Below are 21,190 nucleotides of genomic sequence, written 5' to 3' on the forward strand. Positions count from 1 at the left end.
AGTACTACTGATTGAACTGTGAACTGATCCAACAATTTTGTTAATTTCACTTAAATGGAAGGTAATTTTATTAGATTCAACAATTTTGGGAAAGCAATTTGGAACTATGCTCCTCAAATTTACTAATTCTTGCAGCTCTTTTGACCTCAATGATACTACTGTGAGGTCCGTCTCCCAAAGAGATTTTATTTATTATTCGTTTGTTTATAAAAAAAACAACTAAAATATTTAAAACAACACTTTGTAGCATCAGAGAAGTAGAACAAAGGCAGTATCATATAAAAGTAATTAATAAACTATTACTTTAAGAAATGACATTTGGAATGGATTAAGAAAACTGAAGAGATTTATATAAATTAATGAAGTGAAATGAGCAAGAAAATATTTTATAAAATGATTAGAGTATTATAAAAGTAAAACAAATTCAAGACTTCTGCAGTAATCCAACTACAACTACAGAGGAAAAAGGATAAAATGTGTTTGTACTTTCTGACAGAGAGATGATGGATTAGAAATGTATAAGTAGATTTTTGGGGGGGGGGATGGTCAATATGCAGATCTATTTTGCCTGACTACATTTATTTGATGAAGGAGAATAAAAAAACAAATACTCCTCAGCACCCTGAGAAATTAGTAATAAAACCTCAAGGAGTCAGAAGCTTCAACATGCCTATGGTTTGCATTCTTAATTTTTGTCTTATTTTCAGATATGATCACTGTGTATATTATTCATATATTTCTCTGATTTAGTGAAAAAGTTATATGATAGAATAAGAAGAGGGATGAATCTATAATTCGGAGAGAATAAGGTTCTAATCTACTGGTCATCCTGCCATCTAGGGGAGGGGGGAGGGGGTAAGAGGTGAAAAATTGGAACAAGAGTTTGGCAATTATTAATGCTGTAAAGTTACCCATGCATATAACCTGTACATAAAAGGCTATTTAAAAAAAAAAAAAAAAAGAGAGAATAAGGTTCTATATTCAGTTCTGAATATATTTGTCTGGGGATCACTGACAAGTTACAGAACATCTCTAATTTCAATTTCATAGTTATTAAGTAGGAATGATTATAACTATAGTAACAACCTCTTAGAGTAGTTGTAAACATGAAATAAGTTCATCTATGTTCAGTGTTTTGTAAATATTAAAAGAATATGTTAATATATCATTACTATCATATTTTCTGAGTATTGCTAAGATGCCAAAATTCAATATAGCACCCTACACTAAACTGTAAAATGTTTTCATGAGTTACAATATGCAATAAATTTATCAGGTGATGAATTAAATTGTTCCTTACATGACATATAGACTATCCTATATGCCATGTCCTTCCAGTTTACCTACCGAAGTTTCCATTCTATTAAAAATAGGCTTCAAGAGTTCTGGGGCACCTGCAATGCTATGATGAATAAAACTCAAAGTAAAAATTAGTGTATGGCAGACCTGTCAGACTCACAGTTTATACCAAAGAACTATGTAATTGGGGAGGTGGGAGAGAAGAAGAGGAAGGAAGAAAGGATTTTCTAAATTAATGTGCTACCCATAGGGATTCTTTCTATGCGAGTTTGATACCACTGGTGTAGGGCATGTATTTTCTAACCTTGGAAATCCAAACTGATCAGTGTAAAACAAAATCCATAACATGGAAATGCATCTTCAGTCTTTATCTCAAAACCACAACTCAGTAATAGACTTCCTAAAAATTAGAAAACACTAAAAAAGTCAATAACTATATTACACAACAAAATTAAATCAAATGACTAAAGAAATCTAACTAAATGTTGGTAATGTAACAACTACACTGGAAGACATAGAGATAATTTAAGAATCACTGGATTATCTTAAAGTCACATCCAAAATGAATTTAGATATCTTATTTCAAGAAATATTGAAAGAACACTGTTCAGATCTCTTAAAAACTAGAGGGCAAAATGAAAATATAAGTTCACTGGTCACCTCCTAAAAGAAAGTCCAAAGTAAAAACCTCCTGTGAGTGTGACACATAATATCCAGCCCTTCCAGTTGAAAGATAAAAATACTTCAAGTTCCTAGAAAATTTTGATAATTTTAAAAGGATAAATGAAAGAGTAGGGGAAAGGTTACATCAAGGAAGAGATAAGGAATAGTGATGTCAAGACAAATCTCACGTAATAGTGCAGCAAACACAGAAATCTATTCAAACATGGAAGGGATAAAAGTATAGGATATCACATAAACTTCACTTTAGATGAAAAATTTAACAACTCTTATTAACACAATGATTAACCACAATTACAAAAGACCCCTGATTTAGGATCTTGCCAATGTTCTGACAAAGAGATGAAGGACTAGGTATGGAAAGTGAGATAAGCACTTTTGGACATGACCAAGGAATGTGTTTTGACTACGTGTTTGTGGCTAGGTTTTTGTTGTTGCTCCACATCCCCTAGCCCATAACCCCTAAGGGGGAAAGAGGTTAAGGGGAGGGGAAAGGGCAGACGTTTATTAATTGAAAAAAAAAGTTTTAACTGCTGGGAAAACTGAAAAGTGAGAGAAGGGTTTACATCAACATAAAAGGTCTAGAAAGGTTTGAAATAGTGAGACGTCAGACTATATATTGAGGTATATATGATATAACATGTAAAAATTCTAAAGAGAAATTTCTTCTTGGAGTTCAAATAAGAAAATCAGGGTAGACAGATAATACAGAGATTTAGGTCAAGAAGATGAGATGGGGAAATATGAACAAAGCTGCAAAATTCTATCTATAAAATAAATTTTACTTCCAAAGAAAAACCAAAGTTATTTTTCTTATAAACAAAAAAGAGTCAGCCATTTATTTGTAATGCAGTGTTTTTCTTTGGCTTATATGAAAGTAGTAAAACTTACTGAAGTTGCAAAAAAAAAAAAAAAAAAAAAAAAAATTCTTTACAATTACATCATTCTACCAAACATAAGTTTTCACACCAAATTCTAATGCCATGAAAACTCAGGGTTAACTGGAATATCATAGCATTTTAGGGATTAGAATTCATTTTCCTGCCTACTGTATTATCAACTAAATATTTTATTAACTCATGGAACAAAAAATACAGGAGAGAAGGAAAAGGAGGGAAAAGTTGAAGTGGAGATAAGTAGGAAAAATGAAGAAGGGGATTAAAAAAATGTTTTTCAAGATTATTTTGTACAACTTCTTTAATTTATCAGAAATTTTTTTCCAAAAAAAAAAATAATAATAATAATAAGTACTGAAATAAGTTATAGAAGAAACCACTTTATTTTATTTTAATTTTTGCTGAGGCAAAAATGACTTGCCCAGGATCACACATCTAGGAAGTGTTAAGTGTCTGAGACAACATTTGAACTCAGGTCCTCCTGACTTCAGGGCTTATGCTCTATCTACTGTGCCACCTAGCTCCCTAAGAAACCACTTTCTTAATGTACATTTTGTTCAAAGTTTTTGCACAGTGTGTAACATTATAACATATTCATAACTTTGTACATAATCATGACTTTCAATGTTCAAAAAAATTCCATTAAAAAAAACTTTATTAAAATTACAGAAATGTAGCTTTTGTATACTTTAATGGAAAAGAGGGCAATATTTATTTCCCCTTTCCCCCCCCAAAAAAAACCTATGATACTGCAACTTTTAAAAAAACACAAAAAAATGTTGAATCACTTCAGTTTCACAAAATATAAACATCTAATATTTAAAATTCATTTACAATAATGGAACATAGTTGCGAAATATATAGAGCACACCGTATATAGGATAAAAAGAATATTACACAGAGGGAGGAATAAAACAAAATGACAGATCTCTATGGTAATGGTTATTCCTATTGCAATTTCAAGAAAAAATTCCTCATTTGATTAACATTCAACTAACTTAATTTTTCAAAGCCTTATTTCAAAAAGCTTTAGCTATTGAAATTAAATAAATCATTATGAAATAACCTACTTATCAAAAAAAAATGTCAATCTTTCCTACTATCCTGAAGACAAGATATATAAGACAGGATAGAAAAGAACAGGTGATTTCTTTAAAAGGTCAATGACAGAAAATGTATCTTTACTCCCCATGTGTAACATTCTGTATAAAAATAAAGAATGGATATCCAGCCCTGGAATCTCTTACCTTAAATCTAAGCAACCACTTAATGCATAAATGGAGCAAATAAAAGAGGTAAGGAAAAAAAGCATTGAAAGGTTAGTTGAAACTTCAGGATATGAAGAGAAAGAAAAAAGAAAGAAAAACAAAGTTAAGCATTCAGCATTAACAAAATAATGTTTCAATAGATCATAGAAAGAGTGGTTTAAAGCAGAATGTGTCATGAACAGGAGATTTTAAAAGATGAAACGATTTAAAATACACTGCTTCTTTGAAAACTAGTATATACATGTCCCCAAACTAATAGACTCACAAATGAAAAATCTGGAGTCCTACAGCATTAACACTTTATTTTGAGAATTAAATTAGAAATAACCAAAAAAAACCCCACATTTTATTCACTAAAATTGTGAAGCACAAATTCATTATTTTTAAGTTCTATAAATGCCTCTTCAGTATTAAAATTAGGTAGTACCCTAAGTACTTTTACCTGCTTCTATTATTTGATAAATCACAAAAGATTTTCCAAGCTAGATTTTCATAATTAATTACTTTCCAAAAAATGAAACTGCATTAGTTTACTAATGGTTTAGTAAATGCTCTTAGTAGGGCAACCTCAATATACTCAGATCTACTCTAAACCAAAATTCCTAATAATTATAGTACATTAAAATCTTTCTAGAGTTAGAAAGGTTATAGCATTTATGTGTGTGTGTGTGTATTTCTTTATTGAGGGGGAACAGAAAGTGGAAAAAATTGGGTCTTCCTATCTCACCCAAACTTAAAGTGAATTGTCTACTCATTCAATTGGCTTTGTTTTTTCAACCTATATCAATTTATTACTCCATGGGTAACCTAGTCACTTGGAGACTCCTCATATTGGTAATGGACTTAACACAGATACCCATTTTAGCTTTCTGTCTCACACTTAATAGGAAAAGATTCCATTTGATTTTAACTAGAATAATGTTTATTTTTGTCTAATTACTACAAAGATCACATAAACTATGTATATTCATAATTGCATGAATTGTTTAATTGTATAAACAATCCTAAATCAATCAAAAAGTATTTATTAAATGATTCTCTGTGTCACATGTTAAGAATACAAAGACAAAAGTTAAAGTCCTCTATTTTTTGTTTAAATTGTTATTTCTATTTCAAGTTTTGAATAAAATGTCCTCATTTTCTCTCACTTTCTTAACATTCAACTAATTTAATTTCAAAGGCATATTTTAAAAGGTTATATATATTTCAAGGTAAAATTAAATGAATTATTATAAAATGCCCACTGATACAATAAAGAGTCACTGTCTTGTCTACTACTTTGAAGACAAAATATAAAAAAATAACAGATTTCCTTAAAACATCAAAGCCTAATATATCTTCACTCTTTACAGGTAACATTCTATATGAGAATAAAGAATGATAATCTTGACTTGCAATCTCTTACCTTAAATTTTTATACTCTGAAGCAGTTAACACAAAAGACCTTTTAAAAAATCTTAACACTGACAAATTTTGAACATGTTTCCAAGACAGAGGGTCCAATGGTTAGAAGAGTGTACCTTGCACAAAATTGTCACTTAACAACAATTTGTTGAGTTAAGTAAAACTAGATGGCAGGGCCATGTCATATTTCTTTGTATTCTACACTCCATCCTCATCCCCTGTGTCTAACACCAGGCTCTGCATGGTGTAGGAACTCAAATATTTATTGAACGAATAAATTTATATAAAATATATAAATAGATTTTCCCCCCTGAGGCAATTGGAATTAAGTGACTTGCCCAGGTCATCCAGACAGGAAGTGTTAAGTGTCTGAGACCAGATTTGAACTCAGGTCCTCTTGACTTCAAGGCTAGTGCTCTATACAATGCACCACCTAACTGCTCCCAATTTAATATTTTTTAAACCCTTTTATGTCTTTAAGTCAAAATTAATATAAAAGCAATATGAATAATTTCTTTATTACATGTACATTATTTTTATTGTTTAAAAGCTCTGGTGCCTAACAATTATTTTGAAAAGGATGCAAATCAGTCTTTTAATAAATGAAGTCAGAAACCTGGCTAGTAAATTTTCTAAATGAATTTATGTATAATTTGTATGAATAATTTGTATGCTCAAGAATTTAAGATCTAGAATAGGAAAACATATACCACATCCCATGAGTTACAGATTAAAGAAATGCAATTCATGCCAAAATGACCAATTTTTAAATTTGAAAATTTAGATAGCCTTAAAGGATAAGTATCAATGAGAAGGATGGGGTTAAATAGATAAAAAGCAGCAGGAAAAGGATTTTTATAGATTTAGCAAGATCAGAATAAGATACAAGAGATACAGAACATAATATAATATGATCAAGCTGTTCAGTTTCAGAAACTTTCTCAATACTTTTGACAAATATGGTACATACCTTTACTCCATGCCCAATATCATCTAAAATTGTATAGTCAATAGGTTTTCTAATGTAACGAACTGGTCGTTCTAGGTTTGCTGGTGCAATAATTTTATGAGTTCTGGAAGTATTTTTGTTGGTAGTCAAAATACCAATTTCTCTCCTTGCAACTTTCTCTTTATGAATATCGACCGTCTGTAAAATACAATGTGAACAAAACAAAATATATCTTGTGCTTATGTGTGTATGTAAATATATATATATATATACATATTCATAAATATAAAATACATTTACACAATGATTTTATACTAAATGTGAATGTGATAACTTGTTTTGTATTTATATTATGCCTTTCTCCCATATCTCCATCTTGTACAATCATCATCATGTATAGGTACTGAATTATGCCTATTTCAAATCTAGTCAGAAAATTCTTTTAAACTGTGAGAATAATTTTTCATCACTTAATATTCCCCAATATAGATTAACATAGCAAATATCAAATGTCACAAAACTTTAAGTCAAACTTAAGTAAATTCCCATTTAGTAATATAAAATTAATAAAAGCCAAAATTTTTTTAATATTCTACTTTTATTTAAAGACATCTCAGCCCAGCAAAGATTCCTTTTTTTAACATTAAGTAGTTTCATAATTTCACTCAACTTTACTGAATACTTCATCAACCTACTTGTTTTACTTATGAAATACTTACATTATACTTAGTACAGAACAGAATACATGTTTTTTAAAAGACTTCTTTATTCAAAGATTCAATTTGCTAAATTTCTATGGATGGAATGAGAGAATTAATTCTATAAAAGTGATAATTACTAACATGTCCCCCTCTTTCATCTAGTAACTTTGCATTTCTGCCAAGTTATGTATGCTTACAAATTCTCCCTCTGGCACAATGGTTTACAACCCAATCCCATTACTTCCTCAGCTGCCAAGCCTATTAGTACTACCATTCACTTGAATGGATTGAGATATTCTACATCCTCAGTGAAATACATAAGATCACCAAATCAATCTAGAACAATAAGGGAACTTATAGGTCACCTAGTTTAACCCCTTAGTTTGATAGGTAAAAAAAATCTGAAGGCTGGTGAAATGCCCACAATCTCAAAGGTACTAAGTGGCTATTTCTGTTATAATTCACAATCAGCATCTTTTTACCTTCTAGGAGTAACTGAAATTTTTTTCATAATACAGACCTCCTTTATTTTTTATTTATTCATAACCTTATAAATGAGCATCCTTCTTACATATATAGCACACTCCATTGACATGCTGTCATTATATGTCAGGTCTTTATGAATTCTTAATCAGTAATTGTATTTAATTAATTCATTTTCATCACAATACCAAATTAAGATCAAGATTTTAAAAGTGCTTTAATGATGATTTGGTCAGTATCTTCAGAAAAATGAAAACCCAAATGTTGGGCATCTTAAGTTACTTTACCTTACTGCTATCACACTCACATATATTTTATCTTGACTCATTCTTTATTAAACTATCAGAAGTTTAAAGCTTAGGTTAAAATTTAGGTTTCTTAAATGCTAAAGAGTTATTTTTACCTTTTAAAGAAAATAACTTTTTTAACATTCCCTAATGCTACATTTTTATATTTGTCGCAAGATGTGCCTCTAAACATTAAAGATAAAGCTTAACTGATAATATTTCAATTCACCCCACCACTCCCTCTAAAGAACAAAATAAAATAAAACCAAACATGAGTCTGCTAGATATTTATTTCAGAAATATCCAAGGCTTTTTAATACTAAAACATTTGAAATGTCTATATTTTTCTTATTAAATTCTTATGAATTCTTCTTAATAATTATTGCTTAATTTTAAATTATTATTATATGATATAATATAACATGATATAATGAAATTAATTACTTAGTTATTAATAATTAAATTCTTATAAAATCAACTTTCTAAAATATATTTTGCTACTTTACAAAAAAAGATCTTAATATAAAAAGATGTAGTCATATACTAGAAAGAAAACAAAGTAATTAGTCCTATTATTAAGCAGCCCTTCAAATACAGGATAAATGTTTATCATTCAGAGGTTAAGTCCAAATAAGGCCAAGTCTACTTAACCCCCTCGATTCTCTATACGAATTTCAAATCTACTAAAGGTCCAGACCACCCAATATGAATGTGTATTTTAAAATCAAAGATACACGAATTTCTATCTTAACACTTAAGCATTTAATCATTTGGGGGTAGTTAATCTGTTTACTTTCATATTTTAAAATATAGTCTTAAAATTTTACATTTGGTTAGAAGAGGCCAGTTGTTAAATAAAATGGATGATTGACAGCAATGATACCAGAATATATTTGTTGAATGATTCTTAGCTAATTGGAACTATTTCATTTAATCATCAGAAAATGAATTATTTTAAAGAATAATTTTACTCATTTCAACTATTCCCTCAAATATGATGACAATGATGATGACTATAACTAACATTAATATAGTGCCTATTATGTGTCAGGCACTGTGCTCAGAGTTTTAAAAATGTTTCATTTGACCCTCACAACACTGGGAGGTAGGTGATATTACCACCCCCACGTAATACATGAGGAAAATGAGGAAAATTAAGAGCCTTCCCTGGGGTCATATAACCTAATCATTAAATACTAAAATTAAAAGAAAATGAACTTACAACTGTCATTCTAAAAGTAGAAAGAAATTTTTGAAATATTTATGTCCAGTTGGTCTATGTAAAATCAAGAAGGGGCAAGTATTCCATTTAGCTTGAACTTCTGGGTAAACTCAAAAACTGTAAATATTTAGCAAATCATTTAGCTAGCTGATCTAATTTATTCATGACATTGTAGAAAGATAGAAAAAATAAATATGGTAAACAGTAATTTTCCTCAGACCAATGTAAATGACTAAGTATCATGCTACTACTTGAAACATATTTTATATGAACTTCTTTTAAGAATTTATCTTAAAATTAAAAAAACTATTTTATTTAACCTCCAAATATTTTATAAGTGAAAAAAGTAACATTAAAGTTTTTTATCACAAGTTCATACAAACATAATGGTAAAATGGACCCTAAAATAGCAAACTGTTAGAAATAATAAATTTTTGTGCCACTATGAGTAAAAGATTAAAATATTTCACCCTTTAAGATTATAAAATAGAGATGGGCAAAAGCTTTTATGTTGAGATACATGAATTTACCTCAAAACAACTGCACTTTTTAAAACTGCTTATCTTGTAAAACAGAAAATGTTCATTTAAGACAGCTGAAAATTATAAGGTTTTCACATAATTTAGTAATTTATGGCACTGGTTGTTTTTTTTAAAACATTTTTGAAAGAAATTACACACTCCAAAATTTTCAAAAGATAAACATATTAAAAATGTAGTTTATTTGGCCATAAATAAAAGTAAATCATTTGAGAAAATTAGGGAATAACATCTGCCTTAAAGAAAAGCTCTCAGGTTATAACTAGTTGTCAATTTCAGAGCTATATATAACCACTCCTATTTTGCAGCATCATAATACTCTGATAAGACTATGCCAATAAGGCTCTTATGTTAATATTAAAGTTCTTTTCAGTTTAAAGTTAAAAACTAATATGTAAGAATTATGGTTATAATTTTACCATTGATTCCTAAAATCAGTTACTTATTCAAAATAAATTTTACTTCATGTTTATATCTGATCTACAGATTAGCACACACCTGTGGCAAATAAAAACATGAGTGGCCAGCAAGCAAAACTGAGCTAGTGCATCACTCCACTGCTACCATTGCCTACCATAACATCCCACTGACCAGAAAAGCATGGACGGGACCTTGCTGCAAATGTGCACTATTTCCCACACCCTATTCCTTACGGGCCTTCCCATCCTTCTGATTGCTGCTGGCACAGCCTCCACATGCTGCAGGCTGCCCACCTCCGACCCACAGGCTCCAACCACACAGTCCCAGTCCCAGGCTCCTCCAGAACCCTTCTGGCCAAAGTGGTGTGACCATGTTCTCCCCCAGCTCCCGTGCCAGCCTGAGGCTCCACCCCCATCCCAAATACAATTCTCCCCGAAGACCCAAGCACATGCTCAGGCCACAGCAGATGGTAGGAAGGGAGGCTGAAACTATTGTTTTAGGATTATCCATGCAATTGTTGTCTCTCATTACCATAGATAATCGAGAGTTGATTGTACTGGATATCACTACCTCAGATAGCTGCCCATCAGTGTGGGAAAAAATCTGCAATCAAACAGGTAGATTGGATTAACTTGACTAAATTTTGGTTGGTTGTTTTTGTTTTCTTTTTTAATCTCTATGTCTCAATTTTAGACAAGTAATTTAATTGTAGTGTCTAGTGAATATTTAAATTACAAAAGTACTTCAGATTGTAAATTGTTTATCAAGTAAATCAAAATCACTAATAATATGAATATGAAATTTCAGGTTATTCATTTTTGCAAACAAAAGACATAGATAAAATCGATTAGGGATTACATAAATTGTACTTTACATGAATAATAATGCTTATGAAACCTACTCTCACTTTTAAAATTTTGTCACTTTTGCCACCTTGATAAATGTGATCTTATGTAAAAATTCTTTGGAAGGAGGAGCATGGGCAAGGAAACAAACCTAGCTTTACAGTCAAAAAGACCTCAGACACATTTATCATTAAACCTTAGTTCACACTCCAAGTAACGTTGGAAGACTAAGTTGCAGTACAGCTAAAGTGCTATCTACCTTAAAGAAATGAGAGAAAGAGAGACAGAGAGAGACAGAAAGGATGAAGTGAGGACAGGGACAATGAAAAAGAATGAGGAAGGAACAGAGGAAGGAAGGAAGGCAAGAAAAAAGGCAAAAAGGAAAGCAGGAAGGAAGGGAGGGAGGAGGGGAAAAAGGGAGAAGAGAGAAAAAGAGGGATGAAGAAAATGAAGGAGGGAGGGAGGAAGAAAGGGAGGGAAGAAGAGAGGAAATATCAGACTATGAAGAAAGTCACCTAGTTGTCTCAGCTCTAATACTAAATAGTTATGTAACTTCAGACTTTAATTCTCTCATGTTTCATAATATGGAGGGATAATGCTGGAATTACTGAAATAATTTAGTTCAAAATTTCATGGTTTCTATACAAATCCTTGAAGAAAACTAACTTCTAAAATTCACCACCACTTTAATTTCCTCTCTGCTATCTGCTTGCAGCAGTAGTTTGAGCAATAAGTCCTAGAGGACTAAAGTTAAGCCAGATGTTAAGAGAAATGAACCTTCCCACTTCTCTTGTGCTTTACTATTGCCACAAAACCACTTTTAGTACTGTTATTGTTCCCAAACTAGCTTGAGATAAAAATAGATGAGTTGTTGACTTATTTATCTGACCATTGATTTTTAGCTCAGACAACTAGGAACCAAGATATCTAGATGGACTTTACTTGTAATAATCAGTTTTCCAAATCTGTGTTCATACTCAGAATACATTTAAAGTTTGCCACAATCCTAGGCTCATATCACATCAAAAATTGAATTGTCTTTATTACTAATGGGAATAGGAATAAAATCTTCAGATGGCAAAGTCTCAACACTAAATACATGTATTTTTTTCCCACGAGCATGTGCAATTTAAAAATGCAAAGACATTTTTCACACAAAAATAAGGCCACTGGGCTTGGCTGAGCAATTTCACACCATTCTCATCAGTACTTATGACTTGTCTAGCGTCATTCTTGATTCCTTTTGTCATTTAACTCCTCCACTCCTACTCACCTGCTGCTTATCAGAGCCAGAGGAAGTTTTCCAACCTACCGTCAAGTATTCTACAAATTTATGCTCTCATCTCATTTAATCCTAATAGAGCAAGGCAATCTATTATTCTTTCCTAATTGATTCTATATAGTACTCATTTCTGTAAAAATATGTTGGAAATTGAGGTTTAAAATCAAGAAATTAAAGTGAACAAATGATTATAGATCATCCTACTAGTCCTCCAGGTTCACCACCTCAGTGACATTCTCAATTCTCACTCTCACTCACCCCACATATCCAGGCAGATACCAAATCTTATTTTTTTCTATCTCCACATTTCTTGTATGGCTTATCCCCAGTCACACAGTTATCATCACTTCTATCATCACTATCATCATCTATCTCCTGAACCCTTGCAATGGTCTTCTAATTAGTGTCTCTTCCTCATCTTCCACTCAGTTGCCAAAGTAAAGTACAGAAATAACTATGTCACTCTCTCTCACCCTCAATAAATTCTAATGGCTCCCAATTACCTAGGGGTTCAAACATGAACTTCTCAGTCTGACATTTAAAACTCTTCTCCACTTGGCCCCATAATTCTTTTCCTGCACTATAACTTTCTCCCACAGAGTCCTAGTCCAAATAACCTTTTTGATGCTCCTCATACGTGACACTCCACTGCCCATTTCTATACCTTTGCAATAACTATCCTCCAAGTATAGAATGCACTTCAATCTCATCTCTATTTCATTCAATACTTGGCTTACTTCAAAAGGCATCTCAAACAGCACTTTCTGCTAGTAATAATGGTACCTATCATGATCCCCCTAGGTGCCAATACCACACCTCCCAAGGTCAGGGTATTATTCTACATTTGTTTTATTGTTGCTTCTTGTCAAAATCTAAGCTCTTTGACAAGAAAGACCATTTCATTTTTGTCTAGTACCAGTGCCTGGAATATAACATGTACTTAATACTTATTAATTCATTATATGAATTATTTTTAATATTAACACTAAAAGCAACCTACATATCGACAAATATGTTCTTAAAGTCTATGCCAGCAAACCACTACCTTTGGCCTAAGGGTCTTCCTAATAAAGAAAGGTTTCAAGTATGGGCCTAGCAATGGAATGTTTCTCTGTCATCTGAGTGCCACCTTAATTAAGCTCAGAGAGGTTCATCCCCATTAGCCAAAGTGATGGATTTTTTTGGCTATAGCAACTCATGAAAACTGTAGAAATATTGCATTTCTAGAAAGCATCCCATACAAACAGAAGCATAAGAACTTTAAATATCATTAGCATACACATTCACAAAATATTGCTTACAAACAATGAAGAAATTCTGAAAGAAAATAAAAACACAGTAGAAGTACAATTCAATTTTTTTGTTTTATTTATCAATTCTTATTTTTTACTTATTTACTTCTCATTTTCTTATTTTTTATTAAAGCTTTTTATTTTTCAAAATATATGCATATATAATTCTGTAACATTAGCCCTTGCAAAACCTAATGTTCCAACTCCCCCCTTTCTCCCTCCCCTCCTCTAAATGGCAAGTAGATCAATATCTGTTAAACACAGTAGAAATATATGTTAAATCCAATATATGCATACATTTTATACAATTATCTTACTAGTACGATTCAATTTTAATGAACTATATTTGTTTCCAGCTTATTATGAGCCATGTCCCACACCAAAAACCTTTACTAATAATGCCTTGCTTAAGTAACAAAAGAAATTTTATTAAAATTTTAACTAATTTGAGATCTACATTCATGTTACAAACCACATAATATTCAAACTAATTATTTTCTTTACTATACAGTTATTCAATCAACAATTTTTAATTTGTTTTTCAACACGTGCTAGTGTTTAGGGCACTTAATAAGTTTTAACTGAGAGGTACTTGATTTTTCTTTTATTTCTACAGAATGCTTCTTGCATGAACTTTTACGCAAAGAAATTGGTAGTATTGACAAAGTTTCCATTCTCACTCAATCTAAGAATGATTTTGGTCCTTGTATCTGAGGATACAGAATTGAAGTAGATAGGTTGAGGTGATTAGTGAAGAGAAAAATGGGTGGGGGAAGTTAGAGTTGTATATTAGCTAACTCAGGAATTAATTTTTAATAAGATATTAAAGAGATATTCGAAAGAAAAAAAAAAAGAAATGAACAGAAGCTTTATGCAAAGGGACTGACCCTTGAGCTATGGAACAAAGAGAGAAAACAAAAGCATAACATATCATATATAGGATACTTCACTGATCTCAGACCACTATCCCTAACATCTCTCTATTCAAACAACTTTTTGATATAGAAAAGCAAAGTATAGGAAATAGAGTACTAGATCTCAAGTTAGAAAGCCCTAAATTTAAATTCCACTTCTTACATTTAGTAGTCATTTAACCTTTCTCAACCAGTTACCTCCTCTCTAAAATGATAATATCTATAGTACTTCCTTCAAGGACTGCTGGAAGATTAAAGGGGAATATATATGTAAAGTGCTTTGTCAGTTTTAAAGCACTATATAAATGTTAGATAAAACAATTTGCATTTTCATCTAATCCAACCCCTGCCTAAAATCTGAATCTCCTTATCTATAACATACCCACAATATAGTCAACTTTCCATTGAAGATCAAAAATAAAGGGGCCTTTTCTTCCTAAATCCATCCTGTGTATTTAATTCTTCCTCATTCTTTATATGCCATTTATTTAGTAACTGGCCACTTATTTCATGAAATTTTCCCTAATCTCCATTGTTGGCAATGACTCATCTTCTGCTTGAATATCGCACAATTTTATACATTCCTCTTAGTCATATACCATTTTGTATTATATTGTTAAACTTTGAAAATCTCCTAGTACTTATCATAATACTCTGCACACAACTGAAACTGCTCTGTCATTATCAATGATCTCTTAACTTCTAAATCTAATGGGCATTCCTCAGTATTCCATCTTCTTGGCCTCTCTGATATTTGAATTTTTCCTGGACACTTTTATTTCTGTAAGTTTTCATGATTTTTCTTGAAAAATCCACTATTCTTTTCTCAGTCTCTTTTGCTGTTTCTTCAGTTATATCATGATGACTGACTATGCATGGTTGTCTTCATTAGTATGCTGATGAATATTTTAAAACTATCAGGATATAATTTTCAGTTTAATCTACATTATTTTCTTTTCTTTTCTTTTTCTTTCTTTCTTTCTTTCTTTTTTTTTTTTTTTTTTTTTGGTGAGGCAATTGGGATTAAGTGACTAGCCCAGGGTCACACACTTAGGAAATGTTAAGTGTCTGAGATCAAATTTGAACTCGGGTCCTCCTGACTTCAGGACTGGTTCTCTATCCATTGTGCCATCTAACTGCCCCTGCATTATGTTCTACATGCATTTTCTCTTAGCACTTTCTTAAATCTAGACAATCAACAAAACAATAAATCCCTCATTAGTAGAATTTGCCAATTTCCAAAACGTAAATTTACACAGAAAATTTAACAACAGTTCTAATGATTTGGCTCCAGCATACCCCAGTTGTCCTCCAATGGCTCCTGGAATTCGCTTCTCTTTTCCCTTTATGTCAGTGGTTCTCAAAATGTGGTTTAAGGAATCCTAAGGTCCCTGAGATCCTTTCGGGAGGTCCAGGAGTCCCCTCCAGAAAAAATTAAAAGTAAAGAGACTATTATAGTATTTGAAGTAAATAAAAACCTGAAATAAGAGTAGTGGCCATATGAGTAGAGAAAAAGGAAGTGAGCAAGAGATATGGGAGGTGGAACAGACAAGACTTGACATCTGATTGACCTGAGATGAAGAAAACAAAAAAAGTCAAAGATGATCCCAAGATTGCACATCTGAAGGTACTTTTAAGAGAACCAGAAAAGTGTGGAGGAGGGGCAGGAGAAGATGGTGAGTGCAATTATGGCCCCACCAATTCTGAAAACCTTACAAGACATCCAGGAAAAGATACCCAGCCAACAGATGGCATGACTGGAATTCAAAGAAGAGTTTAGGGATAGATTTAGAAATTAAATCATTTTGCATACAAATGAAGTTTGAGTACATGGTAACTGGTAAGATCTCCTGGGATATTTTGAAAAGCCACATTTTTAAAAAATATATATACTGAATTTTCATCTCACATAAATAAAAAACAACACAGAATAATCCCTCTTACATTACAACACTAGGCTTCATTTTAATATGAGGCAATTCTGATACCCCATTAACATAGTTAAAAACAATCATCACGCATTGGTAGAAAGTTTAATATAAGATTCTACCAATTTACCTTGAGTTTAAATTTCCCTTCTTGGAAAAGGTTTTTAAAGACCACTTCAAATGATAAATCTATACCCTCCTCCCAACCCTATGATCCATAACAGATTTTAAAGTTTACACAATGCTTTACACACCTTATATCATTTGTATTTCACAACACCACCATGAGCTAAGTATTACATGTATTAACATACTCATTTTACAGATGAGGAAACTAAGGGTCAGAGAGGTTAGATGATTTGTCCAAGTTCACACAGATAAAACATGTCTGTGTGTCTGTGAATGTGTGTGTATACAGATATATACTAATTTATTGATACCGAGTTTTCCTGACTCCCTATAACAATTGTATTTATAGGCTGATAGAGCTCTGAAGTTGCAAAATGTTTTTTTTTTAGTTTACTTTCCATGAGCCTCCCAACAGTCCTGAGCCAATGATTATGAGTATTACAAATGAGGACCTTACCTCATATTTCACTAAAAAACCTGGGCTGTCTGTGATGAGCTTCCCCTCCTCTTGAACTCCATGCATTTCCAATTCACCTCAGTGCTATTCCTGCTTCTCTCCTTTGTTGCCCCAGTACTGGTTAATAAGGTGACTCTTTTATTTGACAATATTAATCCTTCTATTTGTGCCTAGGTCCCAACCCCTCTAACCAGGCTGATCTATTCAGTATTCCATCACATTCTCCCTAATTTTCTCTCCCTCCTTATCTAATGGATTCTTCATTGCTATCTACATAATTAAATCTTGCCCATCCTTAGGCATCTAAGTGGTACAGTGAATAGAATACTGGCTTGGAGTCAGAAATAACCAAGTCCAAATCTGAACTCAGATACATAGTAGCTATGTGACTCCAAGCAAGTCACTGTCTCAGTTCATCTGTAAAATGGAAATGATAAAAGCACTATGTCCCAAGATTGTAATGAGGATCAAATGAGATCATATTCTGCAAATTATAAAATATAGTATAAACAACTATCCTAAATATAAAAAAAAAAAAACTTTCATCACACCCTATACCTTCATATTGTTCTTTACTTTTCTTTTCCAAAAACAAACTCCTAGGAAAAATTTATTACCACCCATTCACTTCTGAATTCCTTGTCATCCAGCTTCTAAACATCAATTAACTGAAACTCCTCTTTTCCAAAGTCACCAATAACCTATTGCTAAATTCCATTGGCATTTTGTAAGTCCTCATATTCAATGGCCTCTCCATGGGCATCAGACAATTCTGACCCTCCCTTCTTTCTGCATACTCTTTCCTCCCTGAAATTCCAACTCACTACTCAGTCTGGGGTCTCTTCTCATCATTCTTGTAGCATAATTATACATATTCTGTCCTCTATGAATGTATATATCCCAAGGCTCAATTTTAGGCCCTCTCTTTTTCTCTCTCTACATTATCTTATCAGCTCCCAATACAGCTATATTTCTATGTAGATGATAATAAATCTATCAGGCCTTCATTTTTCTACAAAACTCTAGTCCAGCATTTGCAAATACCTCCTGAACAATTCCATTTGGATTATCTTAAACTCAATGTATACTTACATATCTATCTTTGAAAAATTACCTCTCATAATGATGTGGGAAAGATTCCTTTCTAGATTCCCACCCCCACCCCACCCCCAGTTAATGTAATTACCCTTTGACTTCACAAATCCTGGTCCTTTTGAATTCCAATAGAAGATCCACATCTGTCCCAGCCGCATCTGGATCTGAGCCAACTTTAGGCTACACCCAAAAGCCCCTCGAGCTAAATGTCCCCATTATAAAAGGGAGGTGCTGGGACCCCCTCTTTGCAGAGATTCCAAACATGCTAGTCATGTGAGACCCTCTGTCCAATGGACCCTCTGTCTGGTGCTCTCCTTATCTCTACCTTCACTTATCTCCTTACTTCCAAACCCAATAATAAACCTCTTTTATCAATCTAGCTCTCTGGCCAATAAATGCCTTTATTGGGGACTCATGCCAATACTAGACCTCATTTATGGCCATATCCTTGCGCTGAATCCAAGGGGGTTGCAGGGGGGGCTCTATTTGACTCCCTATACCTCAAACCTGCCACTAAACCTCAACTAAGGCCTAATTTCATTTAGGTACCCCAAATCTAGACCTCAATAATTCTATCATAATGGCCTTATTTCTGTTGAAGATACCACCATTCTTTCAGCCAGTCAGGTTTACAACCTAAGACTCATTCTTAACTCTCCATTGTAAGGCATCCCCCAAATCCAACTAAATGCCAAGTCTAGTCAGTCTACCTCCTCAATATATCAAAGACCACCTCCTCACATTTTACAGACGGGGAAACAAAAATATTGAAAGATTGACTTATCCCAGGATTATACTACTAGAAGTAAATGTGTAAATCAGTTTATATTCAATACCTCTGCTCTAAAACCAATCTAGTGCAAGACCTCATCATCTCTCCCCAACCTACTAGAGTAACAACTTGTCTGTCAGTCAAGCAACAAGCATTTATTAGTTCCTCTATATCTAATCTCTTCTCCAACCCAACGTCTTCACAATTGCTAAACTGTTATTTTTATAGCACGATCTGACCATATCATTGAACTGCTCTAGAAGTTTTACTGGCTCCCCACTGTCTCTATACAAGTTTCTCTGTTCAACATTGAAAAAAATCTCCTTTTGATTATAGATCTCTTCTCCTAAGTCCTTTATTATACTCTTCAAATAACCATATATCTCATAGATTTTTAAAAACAAAGATTTTTGTATAAAAGATGAGACTCCTGCCTTTGAAAAAAGAAGTTAAATTTCCAAAACATCAGGCCGAGGTTTTAAGAGAATAGAATGACTATATCTGCTGTAACTTCATTAGGAAAAAGGCTTGGGTAGAAATCATTTACCACTGCTATCAAGTGTTTCTTCTCTTGCTTTTCAATTTACTCTATACAAACCACCATAGTAATTAGCATCATTATCAGTAAATGGACCATTCTCACAAAATATGCTAACAACTCCTAATGACTCTTCATACCAAACACCTGACAGTAGGCTTGAGGCCCTTCTATTCTTTCATGTCCATTTTTTCCCAGTACAACTAAATCACTGCTTCACCTTCTCTGTTCTAGTCAGGCATACCTCTGAATGTTCTCTGACAGTCCAAGTACAAAACAGCACAGCATATCCATTTATTGAATCTCTGTTTTCTCAATAAAGCATATCTTTTTCAAAAAAGCATTTTTGAGAAAAGTTTACTCTTACCATACCTCACTTATTAAATAAAAATCAACATAGCAACAAAGAAGTTATAAATCATATATATTTGGGGGAAATATTGACAGGAATGTAAGAATGTCAAAGTCTATAAAATTATTGATTTGACCATTCTGGATTAAATAATACAGCAATCAACATGTTGTACTGAGGACTTGTCAAGTAATAAAAATAAAAGGTCTTCCAAAAAACTATAATGTGCAGTGATTATTAGTTTCTGAACAATTTTCTGAAACTTCGGATCCTCAAAAAATGGCTGAATCACTTCAGCTTCAGAAGAGCACAGAACTCAAGAGGATCTATTTTTAAAAAGAAAACTAACCTGTCTTTCAATTATAGAAGGGCACTTCCAATCTAAAACTGGGTTCAAATTAAACTCTATTGACAAGATTGCTGGAGCTATAAAATCCCAAAGTCATTTTCAAAAACAAATTGCAAGGCAAAGGAATAAAAATCAATGATCATTTTTTAAATGCAGATTTACTTCTTGCATCTTCTGAGAGGTAGCTTAGAACTTTTGCTGGGTATTTATTAAATTTGTTTCAACTGTAGATTATAACTCCAATAAAAATAATAAAAGATTAAAATACAAGCTACCAATCTACCAAACTAAACTCAAGCCAAACAAGTAGATATCCTTTGGGGTAGAAATTGGAAAGAAAAAAAATAAAAAAACCTTCACTTCAGAGCTGATTCTATCATTTATTATAATATCTCAATTTTGATAAATCCCAGAATGTTTTTTTTTTGTTTGTTTGTTTTTTACTTATTAAATCTTTATTAGGTAAGGGAGAAAAGTAGGGAAGCTCTGGTTTAGTCCTTCTTGGCAACAGCCTTCCTCATGGCAACTAGGATATTACTGAGTTGTCTCTTCTTTGTGGCCCAAATTGTGAATTCTCATGGTTTGTTTTTTTTTGTTTTGGTTTGGTTTGGTTTTGGGGTTTTTTTTTTGATGAACTTAAGGGCTCACTTATCCATGGAGACCCTTAACAATTTTACTGCCCACCTCTCATAAGGAGCAAAGCCACACACCTCCCAGATCTTATCCCTCACAAACTTGGTGTGTTCTATCTAACGCCCACGATAGTGGCTGTGTTGCAGCTTAGACATTGTTGGACTTTGTGATCCTTGTTGAGGCCCACGACCATGGGATAGCGGATAGTCATGACTGTAGGTCATGGCAGTCACAGGAGAAGGAAGAATCCCAGAAAGCTTAGACTTAAGTTTTTGTATGTTTTTTCCAAATCATATGGAAGATAATTATAAAAAGAAAAAAAGCAATCTAACATTTTGATTCTGCTTTCTTCTAAAGCAATACTTACATTCCAATTCATGCACTTAAATTAAAAGTTTATAAAATAAAAATATAATATCTGTTTCAGGTCTTTTAATAATAGTAATTTGTACTGG

General features: G+C 32.5%; 1 protein-coding gene and 1 pseudogene across 43 annotated transcripts in view; both read right to left on the bottom strand.

Annotated features, from left to right (window-relative positions):
• The window catches only part of ABI2 (abl interactor 2), a 120,038-nt gene that overhangs the window by 65,650 nt on the left and 33,198 nt on the right, over positions 1-21,190 (bottom strand). For 14 of the 43 annotated variants that reach the window (XM_031958292.1, XM_031958288.1, XM_031958283.1 and 11 more), the window contains exon 3: positions 6,519-6,695. The exons of 5 other annotated variants lie outside the window; for them this stretch is intronic. In XM_031958292.1, coding sequence (XP_031814152.1) covers positions 6,519-6,695 — 177 coding nt within the window. Of the gene's footprint in view, positions 1-4,123; positions 4,142-6,518; positions 6,696-10,680; positions 10,753-21,190 lie in introns of all 43 variants that reach the window. 24 more of the 43 variants (XM_031958261.1, XM_031958272.1, XM_031958260.1 and 21 more) reach the window with 3 other exon arrangements.
• On the bottom strand, positions 18,288-21,169 carry LOC116422242 (annotated as a pseudogene).

The sequence above is a fragment of the Sarcophilus harrisii genome, chromosome 3 (assembly GCF_902635505.1).
Source record: "Sarcophilus harrisii chromosome 3, mSarHar1.11, whole genome shotgun sequence".
Lineage (NCBI taxonomy): Eukaryota > Metazoa > Chordata > Mammalia > Dasyuromorphia > Dasyuridae > Sarcophilus > Sarcophilus harrisii.